We start from the raw sequence: 26624 nt of genomic DNA on the forward strand, positions 1-26624 counted from the left end.
ATTTTTTTTTTTTGATGATGATTGTGAGGCCATTCCTCTTCAATTTGTCATTCCCAGCATAGTAGACCATATGATTATCTGATTCAAACTGTCCATTCTCAGTCCATTTTAGCTCACTAATGCCTAGGATATCAATCTTTATGTGTTCCATTTCATTTCTGGTAACTTCCAATTTTCCAAGATTCATACTTAATATGTTCCACGTTCCAATTATTAATGAATGTTTGCAGCTGTTTTTCCTCATTTCGAGTCATGCCGCATCAGCACATGAAGGTCTCAAGAGCTTTACTCCATCCACATTATTATGGTTCATTCTACTTTGTGGAGGCAGCTCCTCCCCAGGCATCCTTTGAGTGCCTTCCAACTTGAGGGGCTCATCTTTGAGCACTATATCAGATAATGTTCCACTGCTGTTCATAAGGTTTTCACTGTCCAGTTTTTTCAGAAGTAGACTGCCAGGTCCTTCTTCCTAGTCTGTCTTAGTCTGGAAGCTCAGCTGAAACCTGTCCTCCATAGGTGACCGTGCTGGTATTTGAAATACCAGAGATATGGCTTCCAGCATCACAGCAACATGCAAGCCACTACAGTACAACAAACTGACAGACAAATTGTGGACTTTTACTATAGGCCCTAGAAAGACAGCCAGGACACTGCAGCTCAGTAGCCCTCAGTAGCTGCTTAGCACTCCCAGCAGGTGCTCCCCACACACTTGCTGAATTTCACATCACCTGACTCAGGCTCTGGCTGAGCCATAGAGAAGAAGGTGGGGAGGCAGAAAGATAGCCACCCTCCGTAATGATTTAGTGCCCTGGGCCGCAGGAAGAGCTCTTTGCATGGGAGTGGGTTACCCCATGCCTTGGCTCTTGAGTGCTCTGACCAATGGTGTATCTTACCCCAAAACCCTTGGCTCCATGTCTTCTGGTCCTTTTCCCAAGTTCCCCAAACAAGGTTTTGGAACCTTTTTGTACATTTCCATGCTTGAGGATAGCATTTGATGAGTCTACCTGGGTCTGGGGACACAGAGGTTGACCTTGCTAAGCAAGTAATTCTTGAGTACCCACCTCATGCCTATAGGCAGACCCTGACATCCAGAGGCCAAGATTTGCAATCCAGTTCTGCCTCTGTGGCTCTTGAGTAAGGTATTTACTTCTCAAGGTTTGAGCTTCCTAAGTTGTAAAATGAGGCTGATAGTCTCTTCCCCACTCAATATTCTGGGATTGGGGCAGGCTGGGCTAAGGCTAGGGATAGGAACATAAGCTGAACCCCGAGTCCTAGCAAACTCTCTTCTTTCCTTGCTCCCCCCTCTTGAAGGCCACTGAAAAGAGGAACCTCTGGAAGGGAAAGCCCCTCCCAGAGCTCTCCCCAGTCTGCTCTATGGGTAGGATCCTCCAGTGCATTCTCAAGTTATTTCCAGCCCACAGCCCTGACTGTCAGACCTCAGCTGGGCAGCCTGTAATGTAGGTGTCACTTGTCTACAAAATGTGAGACTGGTCCTCAGAATAGAGAGTAGAGTGGTATCATGCCATGTGACTCTGATTGCTGGGGATGGACAACTCAGAAAGGAGATGGCAGGGGCTGGGCTTGTTTAGAGAAATGGGCCTCTGAGCTGAGTCTTAAGGGGCTAAGGGAGGGGATGATGGGAAAAGCAAATTAAGCAGGAAGACACAGTATATATAAAAGCCAAAACCTTAAAAAAAAAAAAAAAAACACAAACCTGTTGCTGTTGAGTCAATTCCAACTCATAGCGACCCTGTAAGACAAAGTAGAACTGCTCCATAGGCTCTAGAAGGAGCCACTGGTAGGTTCAAACTCTTAACCACTGTGCCACCAGGGCTCCATATAAAGGCTAGAAAGTGAGAAAAAGCAAGATTTATGGCACTAACAAGCTTTAAACAATGGTTTCTTTCCAAGCTTAACAATTGTTTCTTTCCATATGCCTCTTCTCCCTTCCCCAACTGTAGAATGCCACTCCTTAGGGATCCAGGTAGGGTCCAAAACACCCATCACAACCTCCTGGAGCCTCTTCTTCCTCCAGTATCTGTAGCAGTTTTATCCCCCTTTTCAGTAATGGGAAAAACTATTCTGACATCACATTTCTGAGTTATTTCTACTCTAAGATGTATAACTAATAGCTTATTGGAACCTCTGATTCTCTGTACTTTTAAAGCCCAGGTTCAACAACTCAAGTTTGGCCTTTCCTTCCTGTCTTCTACATTTTTTTTTAATTGTGAAAAATAACACCTATAGAAAAGTGCATAAAACAATAACATGTCACATTAACATCATAGAGCAAATGCCCATGTAACCACCATAAGGCCAAGAAAGAACATTGTCAATACCTCAGAAGCCCTACAAGTTCCCTTTCCGGGTCAGGACCCCCTCCCTCTCTGCCAAGATATCACTATGCCTGCTTTTAAGGCAATCATTTATTTCCTTACTTTAGAATTACATCACCTACTTTTTGGGTCAGGCTTCTTTCACTCAACACTACGTTTTCAAGATTCAGCCATGTAGTTGTAATTCATGCTTTATCATCACTGTATAGTATTCCACTTAAAGGATATACCACAATTTATATATACTTTCTATTCTGCACATATAGGTTATTTCTCATTTGATGCTATTAAAATACTGCTTCTATGATCTTTTTATAATTTATCTCCTAGTTCATATATATATACATATTTCTTTAGATGTATTATATACTTAAGATTAAAATTGATAGGTCATGTTGTTGAATGCCATTGAGTTGATTGGACTCATAGCAACCCTACAGGACAGAGTTGCCCTGTAAGGTTTCCAAGGCTGTAATTTTTATAGAAGCAGACCCCACATCTTTCTCCTGCAGGAGGGTTTGAACCACTGACCTTTCTGTTTGCAGCCCAGCGCTGAACCACTGTGCCACCAAGGCTCGTTTGATGGGTCATAGGATTATGCGTATCTTCAAGTTGACTAGGTAATGCTAAAATAAATTGTACCAATTTACTCTTCCTCCAGTACTATATGAGAACTCCTGTTGTTCCTCATTCTTATCAATACCTAATTAACCAGTATTTGATTTTAGCCATTCAGATGTGTGTACAGGCAGTCCCCGGGTTATGATCATCTGACATACTTAAAACCTGTGGTTACAAACCAACTCCTGTAAAGCCTATTATATTCAAAACTCAAGGTACATACAATGGTTCGTAATAACAAATGGGTGCTACTTTGCGACTCGCATGAAAACGTTATTAGCATTGTATTACTATGTTAAACATGTTTTAGTGTATCTGGAAGTGTTTTTTTTTTTTAATGTTTTATGCATAGAAAGGTACACTATATACTAAAACAAACATTTGACTGACATTAGATACTAACCGTGCCAAAGTGTACCAATTTAGGTTCAAATTCAACGTAAAGGAGATTTAGGAATGGAATTAAGTTCATAATCTGGGGACTGCCCGTAGTGAGTTTACTTTGCATCTCCCTGATTAGTAATGAGGTTAACCTACTTTTTCACACTTATTTTGGACATTTGGATTTCCTCCTTTGTGAAACACCTGTTTAAGTTCTTGGCCCATTTCTCTATTGCATTACCTGTCATTTTGGTTTTTAGCTTCTTTTGAGGAAGGGTTGTTATTTATTTTGCTTTGTGTTTTTTGTTAGTGGCATTCTCTTTATTTTCTGTGTACAAATCTTTTGTCAGGGATATGTGCTGAAAATACATTTTTCTACTCTGATTTTCCTTCTCATTCTCTTAATGGTTTCTTTCTAATAACACAAGACCTTGTTTTTAATGTCAAATTTGTTGTTATTTTATTTTATGGTTAATACTCTGTGTGTAGTTTTTAAGAAATCTTTCCCTACTCCAAGATCATGAAGACACTTCTCCTGTATATTCTTTAAAAAGCTTTATTGCTTTACCTTTCCCATTTAGATCTATAATCTATTTGGAATTGCTTTTATACATAATGTGATGTGGGAGTCAAATTTCATTTTTTTCCATATGGACATCCAATTGCCCCAGTATGTTTTATTTAAAAGATAATCCTTTGCCCACTGTTCTGTAGACCCACCTTTGTTTTAAACCAATTATTCATATATGTATGGATCTGCTTCCAGACTTCGGAAGATATCCAGTAGATAACATGTCTTCTTCAAGAATGCCCTGGCTAGTCTGGACTGTTTTCATCTATCTGTCTGTCTGTCTGCCTGCCTGCCTGGCTGTCTACCAAATTCATACATAGCATACAGTATGTACACACACACACACATATATGTATATATACAATCCTTATAACAATCTTTTGTGATAGGTACAATTATTGCTTCCCATTTACAGAGGCACAGAAAGGTTAAATAATTTATCCACAGTCACATAGTAGGTGGTGAAGCCAATTTTCAGAGAGTCTGTTTTCAATATCTATGCTCTTTATGTATGTGCCTGCTTCAGTGTACATTTCAGAATCTGTTGAGTTCCACTAAGAGAAATCTGTGTGACTTATGAGCAGATTGCATTAAATTTATGGATCATGTTGGACAAATTCAACACATTCAGAATATTAACTGTTCCAATCTATGCAAATGTAGTATCTCTCCATTTATTAGATCTTTAATTTATATCCATAATGATTTATACTTTTCTGTTTAGAGTTCTTGTACACCTTTGCCCAGATTCCTGGGTAAGTGATTTTAAGTCTTACTGTTGTTAATCTCTAGCAGTGGTTATCAAAACGTGGTCCCCTAACTAGGAGCTTCAGCATCACCTGGGAACTGATTAGAAATGCAAATTTCAAGCCCCACCCTAGGCCTACTGAGTCAAAAATTGGGGGTGGAACCCAGCAACCTGTGCTTGAGCAAAGTTTTCACTATAGTTTCAGACCAGCTGGTCTATAGAAATACAATTGATGTTTGTATTTAGCAGAATCACCAACCTTTCTTATTAATCTAACAATTTATTTGTATAAATTATTTTGCTTTTGCATATATCATCTACAAATAATGATAGTTTTATTTCTTCTATTTCTTGCATCATTTTTATTTTTTTCTTGCTCTTTTGCACTGGTGAAGAATTCCCATTAAAGGTTGAATAGAAGTAACAGGGGGCACCTTTCTCTTGTTGTTAATCTCAGTGGGAAAACTTTCAATATTAAGTACATTGTTTGCAGTCTTTTTTTTTCTTAATAGATATCATTTTACCAAATCAAGTAAATTCTCAGTTTGATAAGGAAATCTTTTTTTTAATCACAAATGGTTGAGTTTTTTCAAATGATTTCTTCTGCATTTTACTGAGATGATCATGTGGTTTGTCTCATTTGTTGAGTTACATTGATTGGTGTTCAAACATTAAACCAAGTTTGGATTCCTGGAATCTACCAAACTTGGTCATGATGTATTATCTTTTTAAAATATTAGTGGATTTGGTTTGCCAGTATTTCATTTGGGATTTTTGCATCTATTTTCACTAGTGAGATTGGTCTATAATTTAATTTTAAGGTCTATGTCATGTTTTCTTACCAAGATTATTGTGACCTTATAACACAAATAAGGTTGGCATTATTTCTTCCTTAAATGTTTGATAGTATTTCACTGGTGAAATATGCCTGATATTTTCTTTGAGGTATGGATTTAATTTCTTTAATAGCTATAGGAATACTCATTTTTATTGTGTCCATTTTAAAAAATTATAAATTTTCTTAGAATATGTCCACTTCATCTACATTTTAAAATTTATTTTCATAAAGTAATGCATACCTTCAAACTTGGATTGATAATGATGTCCTCTTTTTTATGCTTGTTATTGGTTATTTGTGCCTTCTCTGTTTTCTTGATCAGTCATGCTAGAAGTTTTTTAACTTTATTGGTCTTTACAAAGAAACAACTTTTGGCTTTTTGACCTTGTGTTGTATGTTTTCCACTTTCTTATCATTATATGGAAACCCTGGTGGCATAGTGGTTAAGTGCTACGGCTGCTAACCAAGAGGTTGGTAGTTCAAATCCGCCAGGCGCTCCTTGGAAACTCTATGGGGCAGTTCTACTCTGTCCTATAGGGTCACTATGGGTCGGAATCGACTCGACGGCAGTGGGGTGGGTTATCATTATATCCTTCCTACTCCTTTATTTGGATTTATTTTGCTATCCTCCTATCTGAAAACCCTGGCACCATACTGGTTAAGAGCTACGGCTACTAACCAAAAGGTCAGCAGTTTGATTCTACCAGGTGCTCCTTGGAAACCCTATGGAGCAGTTCTACTCTGACCTACAGGGTCGATATGAGTCCATCCTGGGGCAAAATTCCTTTTCATCTATGAACCTGTAAAATCTAGACTACAGGTTATCTGTTTCCAAAGTACATGGTAGAACAGGCACAAGGTAAATATTTCCATTACAAATGGGAGAAAGTGGAGGAAAAGGAGGGATAACAAGCACCAAGCATGTCCAAAACCCAGCACAACACATTACATTAGCTCTTAAGGCTTGAAAATAATCCTCTCTCCTTTGACACCATCTGGGCAATGACACCACCTTCCTGACTCTGGGTCTTGGCCACACCCTGAATTCTGGGTGGAGGCCCCTCAGCCCTGGGCTTCAGCTTTGCCTTCCACACCCTCTGGGATGGCAACTCTTCTCCCTTGGCTTCAGGCAGCCCCATTCTCCTAGTCCATCTGAGTGACGAACCTACCCTCTCGGCCCCAGCAGACCCTGTTCTTCTGCCCTTTGGACATGGCAGCCCTATTCCCCTGGCACTCATGAATAGCAGCCCTACACTCTGGAACCAAGTTGTTAAAGATCTGACTCTTAAACCTAGGATGCTGTGACTCCACCCTTTGAAACCAATGCAGCCCTGCTTCCCATGCTCCTTCCAACAGTTCTGCTAATCTCCAAATTGCTCCAAGGATAGTCCTTTTCTTATCTTGGAGAACAACAGATGTAGCTCATTTGGCCTGTTTTCTACCTGTAGAATTCTAAGAGGCATTCAGCATTCTTTCCTTTAGTTCTTTCTCTGTTCCTTTCAGTCTAAGCTGATGGGTTTTCTGCTGTGGTAGCTGGCTAGATCCATCAGTCATAGGTTTAATCTCCTTAATGAAAGATTGTGTAGCCACATCCTTGGTAAAAATTCTAAGACACATGTCCTTAGTTTGTGCAACAGAATTTTCCAAATCTTTTAAGTTTTGTGTTCATTTTTAAGTCCATGTCTTTCCTCTCTCATTTTACTATAAGGAGCAGGGAGACACCACATGACCCCATAAAGATCTTGCTTAGAAATCTCCTCAACCAAATATCCAAGTTCATCACTTACAAGTTCTACCTTCCACCAAACATTTGAACATAATTCAGACAAGTTCTTGCCACTGCATAAAAAGTATTGCCCTTCCTCCATTGTCCAATCACATGCTATCATTTCCTTTTAAAGCCTCACTAGAAGCACATTCAATGTCCACATTTCTAGCAACATTCCATTGACAGTGCCATATGTATTCTCTAAGATGATAGAGACTTTATGGCTCTTCTCACTTCCTTCTGAGCCCTCACCAGAATTGCCTGTGACATCCCTAATTCTACCAACAGTCTCTTCAGTGTAATCTAGGCTTTTACTATTAGGCACTTTAAAACTCTTCCGGCCTCCACCCATTCCCAAATTTCAAAACCACTTCCACATTATAGGTATCTGTTAGAGCACCACCCCTACTTCTCGGGACCAAATTCTGTCTTAGTTATCTACTGCTGCTATAACTGAAATACCACAAGTAGTTGGCTTTAACAAACAGGAATTTATTTTCTCACAGGAGGCCAGAAGTCCAAATTCAGGGTGCTGGCTCTAGGGGAAGACTTTCTCTCTTGGTTCTGGGGAAATGCCCTTGTTCCTTGGCTGCTTCCCCCCACCCCCCACCCCACACTTGCTAATGTAGATACACCCTACGCTAATCCTGCCTCATTAATGTAACAAAGACAACCCATTTCCAAATGGGATTATAGCCACAGGCATAGAAGTTAGGATTTACAACATGTATTTTGGGTGGACACAATTCAATCCATAACACCTCCTCTTCTTATCCCCCATTTTTATGAGATGGTTGCTTAGCTTGCAAATACATGTGGGTTTCCTCATTGCCATTTTGTTACTGATTTCTAGATTGATTTTATGATTTAAATCTTTCAAATTTGTGAGACTTGTTCTATGATCCACAATATGGTCAAATATTATAAATGTGTGTGTGTAAAAAGAATTCTGCAGTTACTGGATGCAGTGTTCTATATACATTCATTAGTTCAGTTCTGCTAATTGTGTTGTTTAAATTTTATATATTCTGAGTTTTTCCATAGCAGTTGTCAGAGAGATAAAATATCCCATTTTGATTGTGAATTTGCCTATTTTTCTAGTTATTTCAATGCTTATCATATAGAGTTTAAGGATATATTATTAAGTGCATACAAATTTAGTTGATTTTTCTTCCAGGGAATTGAACCTTTCATCACTTTAAAGTGTTCCTCTGTGTTTTTGGTAATGCTTTTTGCCTTAAAGTCTACTTTAGTTAAAGTAATATAGTTACACCAGCTTTCATTTGGTTAGTGTTTTCATGGTGTATTTTTTTTTAATATTCTTGAATCCTTATGTTATAGATTTCTTTTTTTTGTAAATAGCATTCAGTTGTTCCTTTGTTTCTTTAATCCATTCTGATAATCTTTACCTGTTCATTGAAACATTTAGTCCATTTACATTTAATGTAAATACTGATATATTTCAGGTATCTCAACCATCTCACTGTACTTTTTTTTTTTCTGTGTTCTTTTTCTTCCCAATTTTTTCCTTCCAGTTCTAATGGAATTTTAAAAGCATTTTCCCCATTAATTTGAAAATCATACATTCTTTCACCATTCTTTTGATTGATTAGATTGCAACTTGCATCCTAGACTTATCCAGGTCTAATGTTAATTGCTACTTTTACCATCTTCACAGATAATGCAGAAACCTTTCTCCCAATCTCTATGCTATTGTTGTTGTATTTTATTTATATATCAATGTTAAACTCTACAAGAAATTATTACCATTTTATGCAGCCACTATTCATTTAGATATACCCACATTTTTGTCATTGTTACTGCTTTTCATCTTTTTTCCTGCATTTGCAAGCTTTCATTGTGATTGCTTTTTCTTAAACCAAAGAACATCCTTTAATATTTTCTTTGGTTGATCTGCTCTTGATTAATTCTCTCATTTTTTTTTTTTTTTTTTTTTTTTGCCTGAAAATGAAAGGGAGTTGCTGGATATGGAAATTTAGGTTAGTAGTTACATATTTCAGCACTTTGAAGGTATTTTTCCATTGTTTTCTTACTTTTATTTCTACTAAAAGTTAGCGTATTTCTTAGTGTTTTTTTCTTTGCTTCAATTTTCAGTGGTTTTACTATGATATGTCTGGCGTGGTTTTCTTTATATCCTTCCTGCATGGCGTTTGCAGAGCTTCTTGAATCTGGGGTTTGATGCCTTTCATTATTTGGAAAATTCTAAGGCATTACTCTTCAGTCTGCTTCAACTTTATTCCTGCTCCTTTTGGAAGTTCAGTTACACGTATTAGAACTTTATGTAGTCTACATTTATTATACTCTTCACTTTTTCCATCATATAAACTCTGTATTATTTTTTTTTCTTGGATATTTTCTTCTCACTGATTTTCCAGTTTACTATTTCTCTGATTTTGAGTTCTTAATTTCACTATTGTATTTTTTGGTTCTACAGTTTTCTGTTTACTTTCCAGTTTTATGTCCTTTATTTTCCTCTTGACATTCTAACTTGTTTACTACCTTGAACATATTAAGTGTAATTATTTTAAGCTCTACAGCTAATAATGCTTAATCTGTAGGCCCTCTTTTGGTTGGTTATTTCTGCTGGCTCCCATTCATGTTGTCATGTCTCTTTGCTTGTTGTTTTAGTTTTATGCTGGGTACTCACATCCAAGATAACTCCAATTTAAAGTATTGAGATTTTCATTCTAGGCTTCAGTGTCTCCAAGGGCAGATCAACTCTTTGTTATTCTTTAAGTGCTGCTCTTTGGGAGCCCAGCCCAAAATGCGAGTTTTTCCAGGATTCCCCAGCCTTAGTATCCTGGACTTCAATTTTTGTCTCCCTAGCCCTCCACGGCTGTCAAAAGTGCTGCTCAGACTCTTGGCCTCCTATTCTGGAATCAGCAACCATTGCCAGCATTAGTGGCTCCAAATTGCCAGGCTTACCGTTCTGGCTTCTCCTACATCATCACTGCCTCTTTAGTTTTCTGGTGCATTCAACAAGACGTGTTTTACGGTTTGACAGTTTTTTAGCAAAAGAGTTGGTCAGCATTACATATGCCACATTTACTCTCCTCCCCGCTAAAACTCTTCACCCACCTTAATATGGTTTCTGCCCTATCATTTCATTGAGACTGACTTTGTTAATGTCACCAAAATCCTCCATGTTGCCAGATCTAATGAGCATTTTTCAGTTCTCATCCTCTCAGCAGCAATTTGACACAGTTAACTACTCATATTTTGCAAACTTTCTTGTCTTGCCTTCTGCATCTTAGGATTTTTTACTATCTCAAAATATTCCTCAGTCTGTTTTACTTTCTCCTCTATCCAATATTTTTTTCTTTGTAAATTTTCAGTACAGAATTTTATATACATGCATAAATGTGATCATAAATGTTTATTTTTAAAAAGTGGGATCTTTTTCTTAAGCTTTGTTTGGTTATTCTTCCCTCCATCAGCCTCACTCCCCTCTCCCCCTAGTAGTTCACGTTATGTTTGTAACCTTCCATATATCTTTCAATGCTTGTATAATCATACAGAAAAAAAATACAAAGACACATACATTATATGGGGTATTTTGTCTTTTTTGCGGGGGGGGGGTGGTTTACAAAATTGGATTCTATTATACCCACTCTTCTGCAATTTGATTTTCTCTCACTCAAAAATACCTCATGGAAATCTCTCCAATTCCTTCATCTGAATGGCTGTATAATAATTTATTCAATCACTTCTCTGTAGATGGGCATTCCCAATTTCTAGTTTCTTTTTCCACTGTGAATGATGCTGCAATAAACATCATTGTACATATATCCTTAAACACTGTTGACTGTTTATATGGGATTGATTCCAAGAGAAGGGTGTGTGTGTGTGGTGTGTGTTTAAAAAACTACATTTTAAAATCTTTATTGAAATTTAACATATGTCCACAACATAATATACATAGAGATAGGTTCAAAATCATATTGGCATACAGCTTAATTTTCACAAAGTGAAATCTTTGGTTACATCTTTGTAACAGCACCCAGATCAAAAAAATTTTAAAAATGAGGCAGAGCCAACATGGCGCTATAGCCGGAAGCACCACGCCATCCCTCCACAGCAAAGACCTAAAAAACTAAGTAAAACAGAGACAAACATCAATCCTGGAACTCTAAGAGTCAAATGATAAAGAACCCAGCCAAGCACCGAAGAGAATAAGAAACTGACAGAGAACAGAGTGAGGAGAGAGATGTGTGAAGGTCCACAATCAGCTAAGATAGTGTAGATTTGCCATCTTGAACTCCTGTCAGATATTGGCAAAAAGGGAGTACAGGAAAGCAGTTTCACAGAGCTCCCAATAGGAGACGGAATACCTGGTAACCAGTGATATATGCTTTTGCACCTCCCCGCCCATCCTTCTACCCTCTGCTTGACTTCCCCGACTACATAGCTGGCTACGGTCGCTTAGCTGGCTGGGAAGTGCAGGGTCCATGCTGCTTGGACTCGCCCCTCCCCCATCAGAGATCAGCAGACAGGGAGCATGGGAAAGCAGCTTCACGAAGATCCCAGCAGGAAACAGAGCACCTAACCCAGCAATATATGCTTTCCCATTCCCCACCCTTCTTCCCCCCACCCCGGCCTCCTCTGCTTCCCACCAGCCACAAACTCTTCGCTGGGAGTCACTGGCTTCAGCCTCGTGCCACTTGGATTTACCCCGCCCACACTGGCTGACTCCCTGGGTTCCATTTGTTACTGGTGTTGCTTTGTTCCACTTCTTTTTGTTTCTTCCGTACCTCTCATCACTCTCCCTCCCCTCTCTCGAACACTTGGTCCTGTGTGCCATCTTTGCTTCTTCTTGAAAGGCTGTGAAGCACCACTTCCCTGGGGAACTGCTTCCCCAGCCCCCGCCAGCACGTTGGTGGGATCCCCCGGGCTTTTGTTTTGTTCTGTTTTTTTCTTTTTGCAGCTAGGGACCCCCTTCTAGCCAGGCCATACGCTGCATCTTGGGAGTCACTTCCCCAGTCTACGCAGCCATGCTGGTGGGATCCCTGGAGACATTATGTTTTCTTTTTTGTCTTTCTCCATTTCTCAGGTTCTCATCTCTCTATACTTGCTTTCTTTTCCTGTCTCCTGAACACCTGGCACTGTGTGACATCTCTACTGCTTCTACGCAGGCTGTACCGCACGGCCTGGAAGCCACTTCCCTGGTTTTTGCAATCACATTGGTGGGGTTCCTGGCGGCTTTGCTTTTCTTTCTTTTTTAATTTTTTCCCTTTTCCTTTTTGTTTTTCTCCATTTCTTGATTTCTCATCACTCCAATGGCAAACTCCCTTAGCACTTTTTTTGTCTCTTGTTTCCCTCTTCTCTCTCTCCCATACCCATCTTAGCTCCACACATCACAACCTCCCCCCTCCTTCCTGCCTACCAGCACTGTGCACTAAACATCACACCCCCAAGCACCACAGGCATGGCCTACTGGAACCTGCCCTGCACTGATTCCTGGCCCACCCTGTCAACCCAACTACATGCCACAAACAACCCATCCCAGCCCCTCTCCTTCAGTTGGACCTTCCCTGCTGCACCACAACTGAGTGGCCTTGCCCACTGGACAAGAAGGTGAAAAGTATCATACCCACTGATGAGCAAGCAACAAAAGAAAGCACAACACGCCTGCTCAGACATAACCAAATAAAACAAAAAACAAGGATGAAATGAACAAATCTACAAGTGACAAAGAAAATAACTACTGAATGTCCCAAAGGCAGCAGACAATATCAAAACATATTTTAAAAAATAGGGGAGGATGGTTCCAGTAGATATACAAAATAAAATACCAGATGATTTTCCAGTAGAAGAAAAGGCACTAGAACTACCTGATAAGACTTTCAAATCTCCAATATTCAGAGCTATCCAAGAGTTGAAGCAAAAGGTAGCCAAAAATGAGGAAAAAATAGACAAATTCATGAAAAAGGCAGACAAATTAATGGAAAATGCAGACAAAAAATGGGAGAATTCAGGAAAATAATACAGGAACAAACTAGAAATCATACAAAAACAACAATTAGAAATCCAAAAGATAAACAAGATTTCAGAAAATGGACTCTCTCATAGAAGGGCTGAGAAGCAGGTTTAAAACAATGGAAGGCAGGATCAGAGAAATTGAAGACAAATGCTTGGTTACAACTTTGTTTGAGGAAATACCAGAAAAAAAGAATGAATAAAAATGAATAAACACTGAAAATTATGTGGGCTACAATCAAAAGCAAAAATTTGCATGTGATCAGAGTTCCAGAACAGGGGCAGAAAACAAAGAGAGGATCACTGAAGAACTGGTGACAGAAAACTTTAAAATATCATGAAAGATGAAAAGCTGACCATCCAAGAAGTTCAAAGAACCCTATATAGGATAGGCCCCAAAAGAAAATCACCAAGGCATATCATAATCACACTCACTAAAACAAAAGACAAAGAAAGAATCCTGAGAGCAGCTGGAGAAAAATGAAAAGATACATACAGAGGGAAAACAATAAGACTAAGCTCTGATTATTTGGCAGAAACCATGCAGGCAAGATGGTAATGGGATGACATATATAAAACCTTGAAAGAAAAAAATTGCCAACCAAGAATAATATATCCTGAAAAACTGTCATTCAAATATGATGGTGAAATTAGGGCATTTCCAGATAAACAGAAATTAAGGGAATACATAAAATCCAAACCAACTTACAAGAATTATTAAAGGGAGTCCTTCAGTCTGAGAACAAACAACATCCAACCATAGCCTGAATCTAGGATGCAAGATTATACCAGCCAGATCCCAACCTAAGAAAGGAACTCTTAAGAACTATCAAAAACCAAAAGAATTACAACAGAGAGCCAGAGAGGTTAATCTGTAAATGACGACAACATCAGAACAGTAAAAGAGGGAATAAACGGTGTAGGTATAGAACTTTCCAGTGGAGAGGATGATAAGGGTAAATTTCAAGGTAACCACAAAGAACATTAACAAACCTACTCATCAAAATAAAGAAAACATAAAGTCTCAATAAAAACAAAATCTACAAAAACAAAAGAAATGAAAAAAATTCACAAACAAAAGGAATTCATCACATGAGAGTAAGAGGAACAAAGAACGCATTAGCACCACAAAAAAAAAAGCACTACAAAATGACAGCAATAAGCTCACAACTATCAATAATTACACCGAACATAAATGGCATAAATGCACCCATAAAGAGACAGTGATAGAATGGATTAAAAAACAGGATCCATCAATATGCCATTTACAAGAGACATACCTTAGAAACAAAGACATAAATTTATTAAAAATCAAAAGATGGAAAAAAATACATCAAGCAAGCAGTTACCAAAAAAGAGAAGTGGCAATAGTAATCTCAGAGAAAACAAAATCCACCATAAGAGACAAAGAAGGGCACTATATAACAAATAAAGGGACGATCCATCGTGAAGACATAACTATAATAAACATCTACTCACCCAATGACAGGGCTCCAAAATACATAAAACAAACTCTAACAGCACTGAAAAGAGAAATTGACAGTTCCATATTAATGGTAGGAGACTTCAACATAACACTCTCGGTAAAGGACAGAACAGCTAGAAAGAAACTCAACAAAGACACAGAAGAGCTAAAGGGCACAATCAGCCAACTTGACCTCGTAGGCATAAATAGAACACTCCACCCAACAGCTGCAAAGTACACATTCTTTTCCAGCACACATGGAACGTTCTCCAGAATAGACCATATCTTAGGCCACAGAGCAACCCTCAACAAAATCCAAAACATTGAGATAAGACAAAGTATCTTCTCTGACCAAATCGACAAACCACTGGCCAAAATGACAAAAGGAAACAGGAGAGAACGCAAATAACCCAAATAAGAAATGAAATGGGAGACATTACAACAGGCTCAACTGAAATAAAAAGGATCATAACAGAGTATTAAGAAAAACTATACTCCGGCAAATTTGAAAACCTAGAAGAAATGGACAAATTTCTACAAACACACTGCCTACCCAAGCTAACATAAAATTCTGTTGAAAATCTAAACAGACCCATAACAAAAGAAGAAATTGAAAAGGTGAAAAAAAAAAAAATTCCAACAACAAAAAAAACATGGCCCAGATGGCTTCACTGGAAAATTCTACCAAACATTCAGAGAAGAGCTTACACCAGTACTACTCAAACTATTTCAGAATGCAGAAAAGGAAGCAACACTTCTGATTTCATTCTATGAAGCCAGCATAACCCTGACACCATAACCAGGCAAAAAACCCAAATTCGTTGCCATCGAGTTGATTCTGACTCATAGCGAACCTACAGGACAGAACAGAACTGCGCCATAAAGTTCCCAAGGAGCGCCTGGTGGATTCAAACTGCCAACCTTTTGATTACCAGCCATAGCACTTAGCTACTATGCCACCAGGCAAAGACACCACAAAAAAAGAAAATTACAGACAAATATCTCTCATGAATATAGATGTAAAAATTCTCAACAAAATTCTAGCCAATAGAATTCAGTGTCATATCAACAAAATAATACACCACGACCAAGTAGGATTCATACCAGGTACAAGGATGGCTCAACGTTAGAAAATCAATCAATGTAATCCACCACATAAAGGAAAGAAAAGAATCACATGATCATCTCAATAGATGCAGAAAAGGCATTCGACAAAGTCCAACACCCATTCCTGATAAAAACTCTCAATAAAATAGGTACAGAGGGAGATTTCTCAACATAATAAAGGACAGCTATGCAAAACCAATGGCCAACATCATCATTAATGGAGAGAGGCTGAAAACATTACCCTTCAGAACAGAACAAGACAAGGATGCCCTTTATCACCACTCCTATTTAACAGTGTGCTGGAAGTCCTAGCTGGAGCAATAAGGCAAGGAAAAGAAATAAAGGGCATCCAAACTGATAATGAAGAAGTTAAACTGTCCCTTTTTGCCAATAATATGATACTATACACAGAAAACTCAAAAGATTCTCTGAGACAACTACTGGAACTAATAGAAAGATTCAGCAGGGTAGCAAGATACAAGATAAACATACAAAGATCACTTGGATTCCTATGGGCCAATATAGGGAACAATGAAATCAGGAAAACAATACTACTTATAATAGCCCCTAAAAAAAAAAAAAAAAACTTAGGAATAACTCTAACCAGGGATGTAAAAGACTTATACAAAGAAAACTACAAAACACTACTGCAAGAAACCAGAAGAGATCTACATAAATGAAAAAAACATACAAGCTCATGGATAGGTAGACTCAACATTGAGAAAATGACAATTCTACCCAAAGCAATTTTCAAATACAATGCAATCCTGATTCAAATACTGATAATATTCTTCAAAGAGATGGAAAAACTAATCATTAACTTTATATGGAAAGGGAAGAAGCCCCGGATAAGTAAAGCACTATTAAAGAAGAAGAATAAAGTAGGCAGACTCGCACTATCTGACCTCAGAACCTATTATACAGCTATGGTAGTCAAAACAGCCTGATACTGGTACAAGGATAGATACATTGACCAATGGAGCAGAATTGAGAACCCAAATGTAAGTTTGACAAGGGACCAAAGTTCATCAAATGGGGAAAAGACAGTCTTTTTAACAAAAGGTGCTGGCAAAACTGGATATCCATCTGCAAAAAAAATGAAACAGAACTCATACCTTACACCATATACAAAAACCAATTCAAATGGATCAAAGACCTAAATATAAAGCCAAAAACTACAAAGTTTATAGAAGAAAAAATGGGATCAACACTAGAGGCCGTAATACAAGAAAATCCAACACCTCTACAACACAAAGACAAATAACCCAATTAAAAAATGGGCAAAGGAAATGAACAGACACTTCGCCACAGATGACATTCAAGTGGCCAACAGACACATGAGGAAATGCTAGTGATCACTAGCCATTAGAGAAATGCAAATCAAAACCACAATGAGGTATCATCGCACCCAGCATTACTGGCACGAATCAAAAAAAACAGGACATAACAAATGTTGGAGAGGCTGCAGGGAGATCAGATTTCTTATGCACTGCTGGTGGGAATGCAAAATGATACAACCATTTTGGATAATGATACGGTGCTTCCTCAGAAAGCTAGAAATAGAAACAATATGATCCAGCAATCCTACTCCTAGGAATATATCCTAGAGAAATAAGAGCTGTCACACAAATAGACATATGCACACCCATGTTCATTACAGCACTGTTCACAACAGCAAAAAGATGGAAACAACCTAGATGCCCATCGACAGATAAATGGATAAGCAAACTATGGTACATATACACAATGGAGTATTACACAATGATAAGGAACAATGATGAATCTGAGAAGCATCTCATAACATGAATCAATCTGGGGGGCATTATGCTGAGTGAAATAAGTCAATCACAAAAGGACAAATATTGTATGAGACCACTACTGTAAAAACTCATAAAAAGGTTTACACGCAAAACGAAACAATCTTTGATGGTTACGAGGGAGGGGAGGGGTGGGAATGGAAAAACACTAAACAGGCAATAGGTAAGTGGTAACTTTGGTGAAGGGTAAGACAGTACACAATACTGGGAAAGCCAGGACAACTTGTACAAGACAAGGTCATGGAAGCTCCATAAACACATCCAAACTCCTTGAGGGACGGAATTGCTGGGATGAGGCCTGGGGGAACCATAGTCTCAGGGAACATCTAGCTCAATTGGCATAACATAGTTTATAAATAAAATGTTCTAAATTCTACTTTGGTAAGTAGTGTCTGGGGTTTTAAAAGCCTGTGAGCAGCCATCTAAGATACTCCACTGGTCTCACCCTGTCGGGAGCAAGGAAGAATAAAGAAAACTAAAGATACAAGGGAAAGATTAGTCCAAAGGACTAATGGACCACATCTACCATAGCCTCCACCAGACTGAGTCCAGTACAGCTAGATGGTGCCTGACTGCTCTGACAGGAATCACAATAGAGAGTCCTGGACAGAGCTGGAAAAAATGTAGAACAAAATTCTAACTCAAAAATAAAGACCAGACTTACTGGCCTGACAGAGACTGGAGAAACCCCAAGAGTAGGGCCCCCGAACACTCTTATAGCTCAGTAGTGAAGTCACTCCCAAGGTTCACCCTTCAGCCAAAGATTAGACAGGCCCATAAAACAAAACTAAAGTGGCACAACAGCCCAGGGGCAAGGACTAGAAGACACGAGGGGGCAGAAAAGCTGGTCATAGAGAACCCAAGATCGAGAAGGGAGAGTGTTGACATGTTGTGGGGTTGTTAACCAATGTCATAAAACGATATGTTTACTGTTTAATGAGAAACTAGTTTGTTCTATAAACCTTCATCTAAAGTACAATAAAATAAATTACTATCATTCCAGAAATTCCTATTATGCCACTCCCAGTTACTGGCTTTCCCCTAAAGTGAATATTATATGGGTTTCTAAAACTATATATAGTAGGTTTTGCCTATTTTTGAACTGAGATAGAAATTTTAATTCAATAAATGTTCCAATTGTTTTCCTAAGAACTGGTAATGCTTATTTTCCACATCTCGGACAGGAATATATCAATGTCTCTTATAATGTTTGCAGATCTCATTGTTACAATAATTTCCCTAACTATGAATTAATTTCAGAAGACGACGTGGAACCAGGGATACCATTGCTGATGTCAGATGGATCCTGGCTGAAAGCAGAGAATACCAGAAGGATGTTTACCTGTGTTTTATTGATTATGCAAAGGCATTTGACTGTGTGGATCATAACAAACTATGGATAACACTGCAAAGAATGGGAATTCCAGAACACTTAGTTGTGCTCATGAGGAACCTGTACATAGATCAAGAGGCAGTTGTTCAGACAGAACAAGGGGGTACTGATTGGTTTAAAGTCAGGAAAGCTGTGCGTCAGGGTTGTATTCTTTCACCATACCTATTTAATCTGTATGCTGAGCAAATAATCCAAGACGCTGGACTCTGTGAAGAAGAATTGGGCATCAGGATTGGAGGAAGACTCATTGACAACCTGCGTTATGCAGAAGACACAATCTGCTTGCTGAAAGTCAAGAGGACTTGAAGCACTTACTAATGAAGATCAAAGACCACAGCCTTCAGTATGGATTACACCTCAACATAAAGAAAACAAAAATCTTCACAAATGGACCAATGAGCAACATCGTAATAAACAGAGAAAAGACTGAAGTTGTCAAGGATTTCATTTGACTTGGATCCACAATCAACAGCCATGGAAGCAGCAGTCAAGAAATCAAAAGACGCATTGCACTGAGCAAATCTGCTGCAAAGGACCTCTTCAAGTGTTGAAGAGCAAAGATGTCACCCTGAAGACTAAGGTGCACCTGACCCAAGCCAAGGTATTTTCAATCTCATCGTATGTCTGTGAAAGCTGGACAATGAATAAGGAAGACCGAAGAAAAGTTGATGCCTTTGAATTGTGGTGTTCCGAAGAGTATTGAATACACCATGGACTGCCAAAAGAACAAACAAATCTTTCCTGGAGGAAGTGCAGCCGGAATGCTCCTTAGAAGCAAGGATGGTGAGACTGCGTCTTACACACTTTGGACATGTTGTCAGGAGGGATCAGTCCCTGGAGAAGGACATCATGCTCGGCAGACTACAGGGTCAGCAGAAGAGAGGAGGACCCTCAACGAGGTGGACTGACACAGTGGCTGCAACAATGGGCTCAAGCATAACAACGATTGTAAGGATGGCGCAGGACCGGGCAGTGTTTCGTTCTGTTGTGCGTAGGGTCGCTATGAGTCGGAACCGACTCGACGGCACCTAACAACAACAACAACAATGAATTAATTTGAGAGTTTAAAAAATATTTTCTTTGGCTATCTAAATTTCTTTTTCTGTAAATGAATTGGAATCGACTCGATAGCACTGGGTTTGGTTTGGTTTTTGTACCTAGCCTATTCAAAGCCTTTGCCCATTCTACAATTAGTCTTTTCTTATCAATTTACAAGATCTCTTTATATATTGTATTTGTTGAACCTTATCATCTACATTACAAATATTTCCTCCATATCTATTCTTTATATGTTGGCTCTGTTTATGGTATCTTTTGCCATGCAACAGTTTCAAAATTTTAGCCAAATCTGTCTTTGTTTTATAGCTTCAGGTTAAGGTTTCCCTTGTCTTTTGCCTGTCTCAAAGACTGTAGCTCTTCAGGGATTAATTTTAGGCTCCCTTCTTTGCTTCTCTATAAACTTCCTAGCTGACCTTTTTCATTCCCATTGCTTTAAATATCCCATATATTCCAAATATGCTGATCCTACATGTATATCTCCAGTCCAGATCTGTCCTCTGAGCTGCAGTAATATGAATCCCACTGCCTACCATTTATGAAGGGTGTGCTTGGTCCTAGGGAATACAGCAGTATGTGGTCCCCACCTCCTCAGAGCTCATTAGAGGAAGTAGATGATGCATGTTAAATTGAAGGGATGACTGGGAGACTTGATCTACTGTATATTTTGTACTGCTATAAGGGAAAAGTTACAAAGGATTAGAATATATGTTTTAAAACTCTATTAGAAAACGTCAAACAACTCAGCAGAAAAAAAGGGAAAAGCAATGAAAAGACAGTTCTCAGAAAAGGAAACCTGAATGGCCAAAGAAGAGGTAAGATGCTCAACCTCACTAGTAATCAGGCAAAATAAAATGAGATCATTATTTTTTTAATTCCTCATATAAGAAAAATTAAAAAGCCTGACTATATCAAGTGTTGGTGAAGATGTGAGGAAAAGAAAACTCTACTGCTGGCCGAAGTATACAATGGTACAACCACCTTTGAGAGTAATTATTATTTAATAATATTGAGGATGTATCTATGCTTTGATTAAGCAATTCCACTTCTGAGTATACCTACAGCAGTGTTTCTTAAACTTTGATATACATACACATCACCATGGGGTCTTGTTCAGTAAGATCATGGGGTCTTGTTCAGTAAGATCTGGGGTGGGGCGTAAGATTCGACATTTCTAACAAGCTTCCAGGTGATGTCTATAAAAAAAAAAAAAAATTGTTTTTTTTTTTATAGATGGCTAAATTTACATAGTTGAATGCAAAAATTAAAGGAACTGGAGTTACACATACTGATCTGAATAAATCTCAAAAACCATGTTAGGGGGGGAAGCAAGTTGCAAGGATACAGACAATAAACCCAAAACCCAAACCCACTGCCATCGAGTCAATTATGACTCTTAGCAACTCTATAGGACAGAGTAGAGCTACCCTGTAGAGTTTCCAAGGAGCACCTCGTGGATTTGAACTGCCGACCTCTTGGTTAACACCTGTAGCACTTAACCACCATGCCAGCAGGGTTTCTGATACAGGCAATATACCACTTAAAACTGGGTAATAATAACATTGTTTAGGGATATATACATACATAGTAAAATAATATAGAATGATAAACACCAAGAGTACATGGAGCTTCAGTTGTGTTGGTAATGTGTCGGTTATTAAACTGGGTAATAGGTTAATAATACAATTGTTTCCTATTTTACTCATGAAATATCTCATTAAACAAGGAACAAAACAAATAACAGCCTCATTTTTTTAGATGGGGAAACTGAGGCTCAAGAAATTAATCTGCTGTACCAAACTTCAAACCCAGGTTGTGTTCTTCCCACAGTTATTATGCTGCTTTGAAAACAAAAACATCAAAACATGGGTTCACCAAGTCAAAGCCAAAACTGCATTCTCAAAATCTGGTCTCCACAAAGTGATTGCTAATATAGATGATACCCCTGAAAATCACAAGTTTTGATCTCTAATAAATAAGTTTAAAATAAAATGCCTAGAAGTAATTGCTTTGCTTTTGGACATGGCAGAATACATTTTTTGTACTAGATAAAATATGGGCATTAACACAAGCTCTTCATTCAAGAAAAATGAAAACAAACTACAACACCCAGATACTTAAAAGCAAACCCAAATGTGAGTTTAATAGGCCTCAGAAAATCCTTCTCAGTCATCTCCTTGTCTTCCAGCATAGCTGGGGAGTGGAGTGGGGAGAGCAGGTGGATGATTTTTGCAAAGGTAATATGCTGACCTGCCAGCTGTGAAGACTTTAAAATAAAAAGATGTTAAGAGAAAGCGGATAAACAAAGGCTTTTTAATACGCTCACTCTGCCACCAAGTGTGTTGCCTGCCTGGCCCAGTCCTGCCCGAGCCCTTCCCTCACTGCTCTCCTGCCCTTCAGTACCTCCTTCTGGGGTTACCTGGTTCTGCCTCTGTTCTGCCCAAAATCTCTTAGAGATATGTTAACCGTAGGGAGATAGTAGTAAAGGCCATGGGTTTTAATGTCAGAAAAACCTGGGTTTAAATCGTGCCTAAGTCACTAACTGAGCAACTCTGAAACAATCTCTCTAGACCACTGCTGTCCAACAGAACTTGGTGTGTTGATGGAAATGTACAATATCTGTACTGTCCAATATAGTGGTCAATAGCCACATATGACCACTGACTACTTGAAATGTGACAAATGCAACTGATGAGCTGAAATTTTAATTGTATTTAATTTTAATTAATTTAACTTAAATAGCCACATGCAACTAATGGCCACCATACTGAAAGTATAGATCTAGAAAATGGAGACCTCCCTCTCACAGGAGGATCAGTGTGTGATACTAGTTAAACCCACTGTCGTCAAGTTGATTCCAACTCAGAGTGATCCTACAGACAGAGGAGAACTGCCCCACAGGGTTTCCAAGGAGTGGCTGGTAGATTCGAAGAGCCAACCTTTGGTGAGCAGCCTGAGCTAACCAGCTAGCTGCACCACCAGGGCTCCCAGCACCACCAGGGCTCCCAGCATGTGATAATAGATGTGAAATACCCAAATACAAGCCTCTATTATTAAACTTTATCCTGCCTTGAAAGACCTTCAATCCTTTAATGTACAGACCCTTAATCATTTAATGTATTGACTTGGCTGGTCTCTGTGAGTATGCTTGGATTGGACTCATGGAAAAGAAGATGTCAAGAAAGGTCTGGTTCAGTCACAAAAGGTCTGATACTAGTGTTTACTGGACATGAGTATGCAACTCTGAGTCTTTGAACTCCGGCTGAGGATGCACCTGACGCAGTCTGGTCTAAAGATATTTGCTTCTTCCTCTTGTCTTTTTGTCCTCACCATGCTGATTCAACAAAAGAGCCACACTTTTAAAATTAAATTCTTACATGATACTATTTGATGTTTCTTTAATATGTTTCCAGATAAAAAGTTTTTCTCATTTTCTCTAGTTAAATCTATTGCATTATGTAGCATCTGCTTCAAACTAGCAAGACAACCTATCTGCACAGATTAAAAATATATGAAGACTTGTCAGGTTTTAGAAACACAAACCAAGCAGCACCCATTTGATTTGATAGCGTTTATTACAGTAAAAGTTCCTCTTGTAAGACATTAGTGGTTTGGGCTCATATCTTATTTTCCATTTGGCCTTAAAACATTTTACATTATTTACAAAATAAATTGCAATTTTTATGATTGTACATAATTAGTTGTTTTTTTTTCTCCCTAACCCTTGGAACATCAATTTAAGTAACTAAAAAATAAGAACAGCACAGACTAAATGTACTGAGAAGTACATACTGAACACATTTAATTACCACAGTAATTAAAAAGTCCTGATCTTTACTTCTTAAGATTAAAATTCATTAACATGAAGTCATTCAAGAATTTCTGGGATTTCTCTATTATCCACAATGAGAGTATGAATAATCCCTTCTTTTCGCTTGCCACTACTGACAGCCTTTATGTAACAGTCATGGTTCCCAATACTGAAGTGAGTTTCAGTTCCGTCATCTACAAACTCACCCTAGGCCAAAAGAAGAAAAAGGAATTAGTGTTCCAGAAATGCTCCTTTCTGCCTAGAACATTAACATCATCTAAAAATACTGATGGTATAAAATAACACTAGTTAAAAGGTAAGCTTTGCACAATTGAAGTCTGAAGCTTGTATTTAGATGTTTTTACAGTTCTAAGAATTGAAAGTTTTTTACCCCCTACAATCTGTATGAATCTCAAATTTGGGGGGAAAAAGTACATCTCATGGCTACATGTCTAGAATATATACTAAGTGTACATAATAGTCTATTTTCAAAAATAAAAATGATAATCTTGATAGCAAACATTACTTACAATATATAAGGAATAGTTTACATGAATTATTTCTTTGTGTCTTCATAATAACCCTGATACAAGTACTATTATCCTCATTTTATAGATGAGAAAATTGAGGCACAAGAAGGTAACAGTAAATGATGGAGTGCTCTTAACCACTTTGAAAATCTGATTCCTCAGGGTATATGATAAAATACCCAGATAATATAAAACCAAACACCACTACATCTAGACCTGTGCTATCCAATACAGTAGCCACTGGCCACATGAGGCTATGGAGCATTTGAAATGTGGAGAGTCAGAAAATATTATACTGGAAGTTTATACTGGATTTTGAAGACTTAGTATGAAGCAAGGAGTGTAAGATAGCTTACTAATAGTTTTTTATATTGATTACACATTAAATGACAGTGCTTTTGATATATCAATTTAAAGAAAATGTTATTAAAATTTCACCTTAAAAAATTTTAACATGGCTATTAGAAAAAGTTAGTTACATATAAGGTTTGTATTTGTGGGTCATATTGTATTTCTATTGCACAGCACTGATCTAGAGTAAAATGATAAGAGTCAAGGAAGGGCAGTAAAGAGGCTTAGAGGATAAAAACGGATCATGCCAAAAAAGCAAATAAACCACGAGTGGACTTAGAACTTGCATATAAGCTTCCTCGCAGCTAAAACAAACAAACAAAAAGGCAAGGTGCCGCAGCTACCATCATCTCACCAAAGGAAGCACAGGCTGCCTCGGGGAGAGCTTTTTCCTAGCCCTGAGAAGAACCTGGCCAATGGTTCTTTATGGAAGGTGTACTGACAACCTCCACAAGCAGTGCCCCTCAGTGCTGTATTTTCCTTCTCACCCTGTTTTTATTGAGCCTTGAAAAAAGTCTCTAGGTCACTCTTCTGTGAAAATCAATAGGGCAAGGATTGGGTAATATAATCCCTCAATGTAGCTCCTTGGCAATTTGACAAACACATAATCGTATCCATGATGCTCTGAGATGAAAAAGGGGAGAAGAAGCTGTAGCTCACAGGCAGCAGGAGTAGTTAGTTGTAGGTGTGCACAGAGCTGGGGAAGACTGCCCTGATGCTGAGCTGCCAAAACTGCACCCCCCGCCCCCCGCCGGCTAGACCGCAGTCACAGTGAGGAGGCAACTGAGTTATAAAGGGCAATTTTCCTTTCAATTACGAAGGAACAAAGACATTATGGATGAACATTGTTTTCAGTTTATTTACTTATTTACAACCACATACTTAATTACTTACTAATTTACAACCACATACTTAATAACTTACTAATAACTTTTTATATTGATTACACAACATAGAATGTTATATTACACAAGAATGTTACGACAACATTCTTTTTACATTTGCACTATAGAATTCCTTGGGGCTGGGGGGTAGGGTATGATTCAATAGAGTTAATTTGCCATCTAGAGAATTCCAGGTTAGGGAAAACACAATACCACTAGTTATGGCACTAGGCACAAAGTAGGTACCTGACCTATGTTGATGGCAACTAAAGTTGTTCCAGATGGGCCCATAAAATACTCAACAGCTCTCCAAGGCTCTCTGTGTAAAAGAAGTCTCTATGTAGATTTAACCCAGAGAATAGCTCCAGCACTGAGGGTTCATTTTGAGTGAGCCCTCGTTAAATTTCCCTTCAAGAACTAGCACCAGGATTAAGAAACAGAAAAGCCTCATTTTTGTAACTTCTGATTTCTTGCTTTGGCACCTCCTCAGAAGCAATTAACTACAAGAGCAAGTAGGGGCTAAGTAGTCTGCTGAATAAATTCATCCCAGTCTCCCTTCTCTCTACCTCTTACCTCCCCTTCCCATCCCCATAACAGATACATACATCAGAGCAGCAACTATGACATGTGCAACTGGCTAAAATATGATCAGAAAAGAGAGCTTCTAATCATCTCTAGTCCTGGTGTTCAGGCCTGCAGCCATCATCAAAGATGGGGCAGAGTCAGCCTTTGGGCAGCAGACCCTGTAGCACTGGGAATTTCCATCCAGTGACGCCAGTTTCTCTTTCTACACTCCCTGATTTGCAAGATAGTCTCTTCTTCCACTTTCTCTCCTGTGCCTGCTTATTTCTACCACTAGCATTTCATTCTTTCCTGGAGTTCACTCCTATATTCATCTCATCCACAGCCATGACAATGCCTGCACCTGACAGCAAAAGCCAAACACAACA

At 38.5% G+C, this 26624-nt stretch overlaps 1 protein-coding gene across 9 annotated transcripts in view; it reads right to left on the minus strand.

The window, feature by feature from the left end:
* The window catches only part of FAIM (Fas apoptotic inhibitory molecule), a 136479-nt gene that overhangs the window by 57902 nt on the left and 51953 nt on the right, over window positions 1-26624 (minus strand). For 4 of the 9 annotated variants that reach the window (XM_064277258.1, XM_064277252.1, XM_064277253.1 and 1 more), the window contains one exon: window positions 21341-24116. The exons of 1 other annotated variant lie outside the window; for it this stretch is intronic. In XM_064277258.1, coding sequence (XP_064133328.1) covers window positions 23967-24116 — 150 coding nt within the window. In that variant the 3' untranslated portion in view covers window positions 21341-23966. Of the gene's footprint in view, window positions 1-1720; window positions 1847-18955; window positions 20071-20951; window positions 21295-21340; window positions 24117-26624 lie in introns of those variants that run through there. 4 more of the 9 variants (XM_064277255.1, XM_064277256.1, XM_064277254.1 and 1 more) reach the window with 4 other exon arrangements.

Source organism: Loxodonta africana, chromosome 26 (genome assembly GCF_030014295.1).
Source record: "Loxodonta africana isolate mLoxAfr1 chromosome 26, mLoxAfr1.hap2, whole genome shotgun sequence".
Classification (NCBI taxonomy): Eukaryota; Metazoa; Chordata; class Mammalia; order Proboscidea; family Elephantidae; genus Loxodonta; species Loxodonta africana.